This window comes from Mirounga angustirostris, unplaced genomic scaffold (assembly GCF_029215605.1).
Source record: "Mirounga angustirostris isolate CCGP_5_RB_7025 unplaced genomic scaffold, mMirAng1.0.hap1 SCAF_11, whole genome shotgun sequence".
Lineage (NCBI taxonomy): Eukaryota > Metazoa > Chordata > Mammalia > Carnivora > Phocidae > Mirounga > Mirounga angustirostris.
The window spans coordinates 56,177,399-56,188,339 of NW_026991719.1; the positions used below are offsets into that span (position 1 = coordinate 56,177,399).

Here is a 10,941-nt window from a genome sequence, read left to right on the forward strand (position 1 = left end):
GGTGGGGTTTATAGGATTTTGTTGACTTGCCTTTTCCCCTAAGTGCTGTTTCTGGGGGTTGGACCAGGTAGGAACACTTTAGCACTGTCCCAAGGTCTTCAGTTTTCTTCCTTGGCTGCCACTTTTGGAAATTTACATATTGAAGTTTTACTCCTTTCCTTGTTTGTTTATTGCTGTTGAAATTGTTAGTGTTTTTTAAAATTATGATTTATCTTTGTTCATTTTGTTAGATATTTGGCAGCAGTGGTAAGAGATTGAGTAAGAGTCTGTAGGCCAGCATTATTCTATCAGCTTTCCCAGGAAATCTCAGATCGTGTTTATTTTAACCCCTCTTTTGTGCTAGAGGGCCTGAGTCTGGAGAAGAACAACACTTTTAAGAAAACAAGGAAGTATAACAGAGTTGGGCAGTCACTGCAACCAGGACCAGGAAGGAAGAACATAATTTGTGAAAAGTTGGCATGGCACACTCAAACATGGAACTAACCTGGGACCCCCTAACTGAATATGAACCTTCTTCTTCTTCACTCTCCTTACCCAACTCTTTCCAAGTTCTGTCATTTTGCCTCAATATTCTTCTCATGTGTGTCCCTTCCTCTCCATCTTACTGTCATCTTTTAGTCAGGCCTCATGTTTCTCCTGGATTCTGCAACATTATCCTAACAGGGCTTCATGCCTCTAATTTCTTCCCCATGCAGGCTATCCTCCACACACTGCCACTGAGTCAGTGTTCCTAAAACACCACTTTGAGTATACCCTCTCCATTCAAAGGCCATCAGAGACTTCCCAGTTGCCAGAAAAATAAGTTCAAACTTATTAATATGGTCTAAAAGCAGCTAACATTTATATTTTTCCTTAATGCTGAGAACATTCTAATTGATTTTTACATATTGAATAATTTCATCTTCAAACCTTTGAGGTAGCTATTATCCTCATTTTACATATGAGAAAACTGAGGTAAGGGAAGTCCCATAATTTTCCTAAGTTCACACGGCTAGTAAGCTGAAGAAATGGGACTCAAACACTAGCAACGTGGCTCCAGGGTCCATGCTCTTAAACCACCTACATTGCCCCCCTACAATGCCCTTCATTGTCTGCCATCTTAATGATCTTTGTAACCTTATCACTCTCATTATCACCCATACATGAACATCCTGAACACATCAAGCTACATGCTGTTCCCTGAACACACCATATTCTTTCACACCTCTGTCCCTTTTCACATGCTGTTCTCTCCATGGACCACTCTCACTATACCCTACCAAATCTACTTGGTAAACTCCCATTTATAATTTTTTTTCTTCTGCTGTTTTTGCCAAAGTACAAATCTAATTTTGCAGACTTGGTTGGCCTTTCAGTAAGGACTCATTCCCTCTAGGATACACGCAGCTTTCTCAGTGCAGTAGATAAGGCTTTGCAAGATTCAGGCCCTGTCTACCACACAACTGTCATCTTTTCACTTTTCCTTTCATACCTCAAACTCCACCTATACCAAACTATGTCAACTTTCCTAACCACACCATTCTGTTCTTGTCCATGTTCTTCCTTCTCGCTGGAAGAATCCCCGGTCCACCTGAAAGACTCCTACATGTGCCTCAAGACTCAGTACAATCATCCTCTCTGCAGTGAAGCCTTCCCTTCTCTGCCATGCATGCCCTCCTTTACTTTCTTTTTTTTTTTTTTAATTTTTTTTTTATTCTTATGTTAATCCCCTTACATTACAACATTAGTTTTAGATGAAGTGTTCCATGATTCATTGTTTGTGCACAACACCCAGTGCTCCATGCAGAACGTGCCCTCCCAAATACCCACCACCAGGCTAACCCATCCTCCCACCCCCCTCCCCTCTAGAACCCTGTTTGTTTTTCAGAGTCCATCATCTCTCATGGTTCGTCTACCCCTCCGATTTCCCCCACTTCATTCTTCCCCTCCCGCTACCTTCTTCTTCTTCTTCTTTTTTTTTTTTCTTAACATATATTGCATTATTTGTTTCAGAGGTACAGATCTGAGATTCAACAGTCTTGCACAATTCACAGCGCTTACCAGAGCACATACACTCCCCATTGTCTATCACCCAGTCCCCCCATCCCTCCCATCCCAACCCCACTCCAACAACACTCAGTTTGTTTCCTGCGATTAAGAATTCCTCATATCAGTGAGATCATATGATACATGTCTTTCTCTGTTTGACTTATTTCACTCAACATAATACCCTCCAGTTCCATCCACGTCGTTGCAAATGGCAAGATCTCATTTCTTTTGATGGCTGCATAATATTCCATTGTATATATATACCACATCTTCTTTATCCATTCATCTGTCGATGGACATCTTGGCTCTTTCCACAGTTTGGCTATTGTGGACATTGCTGCTATAAACATCGGGGTGCACGTACCCCTTCGGATCCCTACTTTTGTATCTTTGGGGTAAATACCCAGTAGTGCAATTGCTGGATCATATGGTAGCTCTATTTTCAACTTTTTGAGGAACCTCCATACAGTTTTCCAGAGTGGCTGCACCAGTTTGCATTCCCACCAACAGTGTAGGAGGGTTCCCCTTTCTCCGCATCCCCGCCAACATCTGTCGTTTCCTGACTTGTTAATTTTAGCCATTCTGACTGGTGTGAGGTGATATCTCATTGAGGTTTTGATTTGGATTTCCCTGATGCCGAGTGATATTGAGCACTTTTTCATGTGTCTGTTGGCCATTTGGATGTCTTCTTTGGAAAAATGTCTGTTCATGTCTTCTGCCCATTTCTTAATTGGATTCTTTGTTCTTTGGGTGTTGAGTTTGATGAGTTCTTTATAGATTTTGGATACTAGCCCTTTATCTGATATGTCATTTGCAAATATCTTCTCCCATTCTGTCGGTTGTCTTTTGGTTTTGTTGACTGTTTCCTTTGCTTTGCAAAAGCTTTTTATCTTGATGAAGTCCCAATAGTTCATTTTTGCCCTTGCTTCTCTTGCCTTTGGCGATGTTTCTAGGAAGAAGTTGCTTCGGCTGAGGTCAAAGAGGTTGTTGCCTGTGTTCTCCTTTAGGATTTTGATGGACTCCTGTCTCACATTGAGGTCTTTCAGCCATTTGGAGTCTATTTTTGTGTGTGGTGTAAGGAAGTGGTCCAGTTTCATTCTTCTGCATGTGTCTATCCAATTTTCCCAACACCATTTGTTGAAGAGACTGTCTTTGTTCCATTGGACATTCTTTCCTGCTTTGTCGAAGATTAGTTGACCATAGAGTTGAGGGTCCATTTCTGGGCTCTCTATTCTGTTCCATTGATCTATGTGTCTGTTTTTGTGCCAGTACCATGCTGTCTTGATGATGACAGCTTTGTAATAGAGCTTGAAGTCCGGAATTGTGATGCCGCCGGCTTTGCTTTTCTTTTTCAATATTCCTCTGGCTATTCGGGGTCTTTTCTGGTTCCATACAAATTTTAGGATTATTTGTTCCATTTCTTTGAAAAAAGTGGATGGTATTTTGATGGGGATTGCATTGAATGTGTAGATTGCTCTAGGTAGCATTGACATCTTCACAATATTTGTTCTTCCAATCCATGAGCATGGAACGTTTTTCCATTTCTTTGTGTCTTCCTCCATTTCTTTCATGAGTATTTTATAGTTTTCTGAGTACAGATCCTTTGTCTCTTTGGTTAGATTTATTCCTAGGTATCTTATGGTTTTGGGTGCAATTGTAAATGGGATCGACTCCTTAATTTCTCTTTCTTCTGTCTTGTTGTTGGTGTATAGGAATGCCACTGACTTCTGTGCATTGATTTTATATCCTGCCACTTGACTGAATTCCTGTATGAGTTCTAGCAGTTTTGGGGTGGAGTTTTTGGGTTTTCCACATAAAGTATCATATCATCTGCAAAGAGTGAGAGTTTGACTTCTTCTTTGCCAATTTGGATGCCTTTGATTTCTTTTTGTTGTCTGATTGCTGTGGCTAGGACTTCCAATACTATGTTGAATAGCAGTGGTGATAGTGGACATCCCTGCCGCGTTCCTGACCTTAGGGGGAAAGCTCTCAGTTTTTCCCCATTGAGAATAATATTTGCTGTAGGTTTTTCATAGATGGCTTTTATGATATTGAGGTATGTACCCTCTATCCCTAAACTCTGAAGAGTTTTAATCAAGAAAGGATGCTGTACTTTGTCAAAAGCTTTTTCTGCATCTATTGAGAGGATCATATGATTCTTGTTCTTTCCTTTGTTAATGTACTGTATCACATTGATTGATTTGCGGATGTTGAACCAACCTTGCAGCCCAGGGATAAATCCCACTTGGTCATGGTGAATAATCCTTTTAATGTACTGTTGGATCCTATTGGCTAGTATTTTGGTGAGAATTTTTGCATCCATGTTCATCAGGGATATTGGTCTGTAATTCTCCTTTTTGATGGGGTCTTTGTCTGGTTTGGGGATCAAGGTAATGCTGGCCTCATAAAATGAGTTTGGAAGTTTTCCTTCCATTTCGATTTTTTGGAACAGTTTCAGAAGAATAGGTATTAATTCTTCTTGAAATGTTTGGTAGAATTCCCCTGGGAAGCCATCTGGCCCTGGGCTTTTGTTTTTTGGGAGATTTTTGATGACTGCTTCAATTTCCTTAGTGGTTATAGGTCTGTTCAGGTTTTCTATTTCATCCTGGTTCAGTTTTGGTAGTTGATACATCTCTAGGAATGCATCCATCTCTTCCAGGTTATCTAATTTGCTGGCATAGAGTTGCTCATAATATGTTCTTATAATTGTTTGTATTTCTTTGGTGTTGGTGGTGATCTCTCCTCTTTCATTCATGATTTTGTTGATTTGGGTCATTTCTCTTCTCTTTTTGATAAGTCTGGCCAGGGGTTTATCAATCTTGTTAATTCTTTCAAAGAACCAGCTCCTAGTTTCGTTGATCTGTTCTACTGTTCTTTTAGTTTCTATTTCATTGATTTCTGCTCTGATCTTTATGATTTCTCTTCTCCTGCTGGGTTTAGGCTTTATTTGCTGTTCTTTCTCCAGCTCCTTTAGGTGTAGGGTTAGGTTGTGTACTTGAGACCTTTCTTGTTTCTTGAGAAAGGCTTGTATTGCTATATACTTTCCTCTTAGGACTGCCTTTGCTGCATCCCAAAGATTTTGAACAGTTGTGTTTTCATTTTCATTGGTTTCCATGTATTTTTTTAATTCTTCTTTAATTTCCTGGTTGACCCATTCATTCTTCAGTAGGATGTTCTTTAGCCTCCATGTATTTGAGTTCTTTCTGACTTTCCTCTTGGGATTGAGTTCTAGTTTCAAAGCATTGTGGTCTGAAAATAGGCAGGGAATGATCCCAATCTTTTGGTACCGGTTGAGACCTGATTTATGACCTAGGATGTGGTCGATTCTGGAGAATGTTCCATGGGCAGTAGAGAAGAATGTGTATTCCGTTGCTTTGGGGTGGAATGTTCTGAATATGTCTGTGAAGTCCATTTGGTCCAGTGTGTCATTTAAAGTCTTTATTTCCTTGTTGATCTTTTGCTTAGATGATCTGTCCATTTCAGTGAGGGGGATGTTAAAGTCCCCCACTATTATTGTATTGTTGTTGATGTGTTTCTTTGCTTTTGTTATTAATTGCCTTATATAATTGGCTGCTCCCATGTTAGGGGCATAGATATTTACAATTGTTAGATCTTCTTGTTGGATAGATCCTTTAAGTAGGATATAGTGTCCTTCCTCATCTCTTATTACAGTCTTTGGTTTAAAATCTAATTTGTCTGATATAAGGATTGCCACCCCAGCTTTCTTTTGGTGTCCATTAGCATGGTAAATGGTTTTCCACCCCCTCACTTTCAATCTGGGGGTGTCTTTGGGTCTAAAATGAGTCTCTTGCAGACAGCATATCGATGGATCTTGTTTTTTAATCCAGTCTGTTAGCCTGTGTCTTTTGATTGGGGCATTTAGCCCATTTACATTCAAGGTAACTATTGAAAGATAGGAATTTAGTGCCATTGTATTGCCTGTAAGGTGACTGTTACCGTATATTGTCTGTGTTCCTTTCTGGTCTATGTTGCTTTTAGGGTCTCTCTTTGCTTAGAGGACCCCTTTCAATATTTCTTGTAGGGCTGGTTTTGTGTTTGCAAATTCCTTTAGTTTTTGTTTGTCCTGGAAGCTTTTTATCTCTCCTTCAATTTTCAATGACAGCCTAGCTGGATAGAGTATTCTTGGCTGCATATTTTTCTCATTTAGTGCTCTGAATATATCCTGCCAGTCCTTTCTGGCCTGCCAGGTCTCTGTGGATAGGTCTGTTGCCAATCTAATGTTTCTACCATTGTAGGTTACATATCTCTTCTCCCGAGCTGCTTTCAGGATTTTCTCTTTGTCTATGAGACTCGTAAGTTTTACTATTAGATGTCGGGGTGTTGACCTATTTTTATTGATTTTGAGAGGGGTTCTCTGTGCTTCCTGGATTTTCATGCCTGTTTCTTTCCCCAAATTAGGGAAGTTCTCTGCTATAATTTGCTCCATTATACCTTCTGCCCCCCTCTCTCTTTCTTCTTCTTCTGGGATCCCAATTATTCTAATGTTGTTTTGTCTTATGGTATCACTTATCTCTCGAATTCTGCCCTCATGATCCAGTAGTTGTTTATCTCTCTTTTTCTCAGCTTCTTTATTTTCCAGCATTTCATCTTCTATATTACTGATTCTCTCTTCTGCCTCATTTATTCTAGCAGTTAGCGCCCCCATTTTTGATTGCACCTCATTAATAGCCTTTTTGATTTCTACTTGGTTGGATTTTAGCTCTTTTACTTCTCCAGAAAGCGTTTCTCTAATAACTTCCATATTTTTTTCAAGCCCAGCTAGTATCTTTAAAGTGATGATTCTGAACTCTAGATCTGACATCGTACTAATGTCCGTATTGAGTAGGTCCCTGGCAGTCGGTACTGCCTCTTGTTCTTTTTGTTGAGGTGATTTTTTTCGTCTCGTCATTTTGTGCAGAGGAGAATAGATTAATGAGAGAACAAAATGCTAGCAGAGTAACCACGTCCCCAGAAAATATACTCTAAACAAATCAGAAAAGACCTGAAGCAGTGGGATAAGAAGGGGAAAGAGAGAAAAAAGAAAAAGAAAAAAAAAGAAAAAGATAAAGATAAAAACAACAACAAACAAAACAAAACAACAACAACAAAAGAAAAACCAGAATGTGATCAAATATGATCTATATGGTATATAGATCAGTGCCACACACTAGATTTGGGGTGTGTTTTGGTCTTTTAGAAGAAAGTGTCTCCCAAAATTTTAAAGAAAGAAAAACTTATATATGTACAAAAATAAGGGTTGATACGATGAAGGGATGGAAAATGACTGTAAAAATGGAAATTATAAAAAATTTTATAAAAGGAATTGATAAGAAGTTGTTTGAAAAAAGAAAGAGGATTTAAAAAAAGAAAAAAGAAAAAGAAAAAAAAAGGGAGAGGATGTGATCAGGCAGGGGAATAGAGAATACCATATACTAGAGATTTAGGGTATATTTTAATCTGTTAGAAGAAACTATCTCAAAATTTTAAAGAGAGAACAACTTATATATATAAGCCAAAAATATGGGTAACTACTATGAAGGGATAGAATATGACTCTAAAAATGAAAAATAAAAATGTTTTTTTTAAAAAAAGGGGATTGATAAGATGTTGTTTGAAAAAGGGAAAAAGAAAAATTCAAAAAGAAAAAGACAAAAAGTTAAAAAAAAAAAAATAACTTTAAAAGACTAAGGAATCATGGTAAAAAAGCCATGAATTCTATGTGCAGTAGTCCCTTAGCGCTGGAGTTCTGCTGTTCTCATTGATCGGTGAACTTGGTCTTGGCCGGCTGTTCTCGCTGATCTTCTGGGGAGGGGCCTGTTGCCGTGGTTTCCAAATGTCTCTGCCGGAGGCGGAATAGCCCCGCCCTTGCCCCCTCCCGGCTGAGTAATCTGCTCGGGTTTGCTCTCCGGGGCTTTTGTTCCCTGCGAGGTTTCCGTACAGCTTTGGAGGCGGAGAGTGAAAATGGCGGCCTCCCAATCTCCGCCCCGGAGGAGCCGAGAACTCGGGGCCCCGCTCCTCAGTGAGCCCCCAGAGAAAAGCCGTCAGTCACTCCCGTCTCCCTGGTCTCCGGCCGCACTCCGTGCTCACCCGGCCTGTGACCGCGCGCCTCCACCTCTGGCACCCGACCCCGGGTGGAGTCTCCAAACCCAGCAGATCCCCGCAGTGCGCTCCCGCGCGGCTCCTCCTGGGGGAGGAAGGTGAGTCTCCCCGGATCTGCCGCTTGTTGGGTCCCTGCTGGAGGAGCAGGGGTCCGACTGTGCCGCGGATCACGGTTTATGGCCACCCCGAGCTGAGAGCCCGCGCCTGGGCTCCGCCTCTGCAGCTGGCTTCCCTGCTCTGTTACCTGGGAGCTCTGCCACACTCAGGCACCCCCAGTCTTTCTGTGACCCCGAGGGTCCTGAGACCACACTGTCCCGGAGGGTTCCACCCCCCGCTTAGCCACCAGAGTGACGTCCCTCGGCGGAGCAGACTTTTAAAAGTTCCGATTTTGTGCTCCGTGGCTCTATCACTTGCCAGAAGCGGCCGACGGAGGCCCCTCCCCCGCCGTCTATCCTCCCGAATATCGCCGCGGATTCACTTCTCCGCACGTCCTACCTTCCAGAAAGTGGTCGCTTTTCTGATGAGAGAGTTGTTGCTCTTCTTTTCTTCGATCTCCTGTTGAGTTTGTAGGTGTTCAGAATGGTTTGATCCCTATCCAGCTGAATTCCTGAGAGGAGACGAAATCCAGGTCTCCTACTCCTCCGCCATCTTGCTCCGCCAGATTTCCCTCCTTTACTTTCTTTAAGCAGAATTGGCTATTCTCTTCTCAGTGCCACCCATGCACCTGTATATTACTTCTATTGTAGCATTTATCACACCATTGCACAATTATTTTTTACATAGCAGTCTCCCTTATTAACTTTATTGAGGAGAATGGCAATATTTTTATATCTTTAAAGTGTATTCTAACTTGTACCTGGCACGTAATAGTCACTCCCAAAATATGTGTTGAATGAACAAGTCTTTTTTTTTTCAGGTTTTCAAACTTTTTATTTGCATATTTAAAAAATCGTGCATTCCAATAATTAAAGTCATTTGAACAAAAAAAAATGGCACTCTGATTAAACTGCATTTTACAGTCTGCAGAACACCTTGAACCATCTTGACTTTTACTCTAAATTTCACTGTCATCCCACCTAGCTTCTTCCTTCACCAACATGCAAGTTCTTTTCCTTCTCTGCCAGCCAGACAGCCATATGGGAGAGGAAAGCATGGCCTTCATTGTCAGTAGTTCTCTATCCTTCAATGTGAAAAGGGGCAGCACAGCCATTTAAACTTGATACAACCTCTTTGAATCTTGCAAAGTTAAACAGCTAAAGAAGTAAAATAAGAAGGCAATGTTTGTGGAATGTACAGTGCATATTGGCGGTGCATGTCTCATTAAGATTCGCCTGCTTGCTTCTCCCATTCAATCGTTTCTTTTGAAGACAGTGGATTTTTCTCTTGTGTTTCTGTCTTCTTCAATTTCAACTTACCGAATTTCTCAATCTCAGCCATATTGGGTTTGTCAGACATGGTTGCCAAGGAAGCAGAGCAAGGCCGGTGAACTAGTGATGCCTTGTTTGTGCAGTGGCCACTGCCAAGTCATGAATGAATCTTAATATTCCCAGTGTCTAGCACAGTTCTAGGACACAGTAGGTGCTCAAGAAATAGCTGTTTACTTAACAAATAAATGTTTATGCTCTTTTTTCACTGTTATGTGTTTTCCTTCCAGGTACTTTCCTACTTCTTCAAACAAATCCTTTAGTGGGAGCCCCTAGTGCCTCAGAGCCAGCTTGTGGGTTTATTTTTCAGAGCAAAGAGTGACCTTGAAGAGAACAGCATAACCTAAGGAAACAGGGCTAGAGGAAAGAGGCTGGGTCAAGCTGGGAGGAACAGAGAAGGGTAGACTATTTGACAGGACCTAATAAGATTGGGTGTATGAAGGTAGCTCTGTAGGTATGGCAGAGTCTTTCTGGGGGCAATGATTTCCAAACTTGAGTGGCCATTAGAATTATTATAAAATAATTCTCCATAGATTTCTGTATGTCTTGTGAACAGAGGCACTGATTGCCTGTGCTCCAGACTAAGGTGTTTACACAGTGAACAGCCTTGGAAGATAGATTGTATCCCCTTTCAGAACAAAGGACAGGTTTATTTCTGTCACATATAATAAAGATAATCTTTTCTTCTAGAATAAAGATCAGACATACTTATCACCCATTATAAAAAAATTAGGTTCCCTAAGCTTGGTGTTCTTCTTTTGTAACACAACTCACTGTGTGTTCCTACATCACTTAGCCCTCCTCGTGCCATTCTGTGAGAATTAAGGCATGGGGAACTGACACACATGCTGATACTCTGGCTGCAGGTATTGCTGAGTAATAATAATAATTACATAATAATAACAATAACAATAATAAACTCCTGTCTCTGACCCAGGAATTTCATGTGTTCTGTCAGTATCCATGAAAACTTGATAGGCTAGGGGCGCCTGGGTGGCTCAGTCGTTAAGTGTCTGCCTTCGGCTCAGGTCGTGATCCCGGGTTCCTGGGATCGAGTCCTGCATGGGGCTCCCTGCTCCACGGGAAGCCTGCTTCTCCCTCTCTCACTTCCCCTGCTTGTGTTCCCTCTCTCGCTGTGTCTCTCTCTGTCAAATAAATAAATAAAATCTTAAAAAAAAAAAAGAAAACATGATAGGCTAACTTATTAACTTACAAGTAGAGTAAAATCTCACAGTTCTTGACAAGGATCACCAGGAGAACTTGTTTAAAATGCAGGTTCTTGGTTCTCCCCCAGTTATGATTTGATATTTCCAGAATGAGGCTTAGAAATATGCATTTTAGATAAGTGATTCTAATGTTGGAGATCCTTAGACCTCCCTTGAGAAACATT

General features: G+C 41.0%; 1 protein-coding gene across 1 annotated transcript; it reads right to left on the reverse strand.

Moving 5' to 3' along the window:
• Positions 1-9,447: 9,447 nt before the first annotated feature.
• On the reverse strand, positions 9,448-9,582 carry LOC123842134 (thymosin beta-4, Y-chromosomal-like). Its single transcript, XM_064574834.1, has one exon. It carries the CDS (start codon positions 9,580-9,582, stop codon positions 9,448-9,450), a length of 135 nt encoding a protein of 44 aa, XP_064430904.1.
• Positions 9,583-10,941: the final 1,359 nt, after the last annotated feature.

Bases quoted from the DNA above. Each gene is read 5' to 3' on its own strand.
- LOC123842134 (XM_064574834.1), bottom strand. From the start codon at position 9,582: ATGTCTGACAAACCCAATATGGCTGAGATTGAGAAATTCGGTAAGTTG.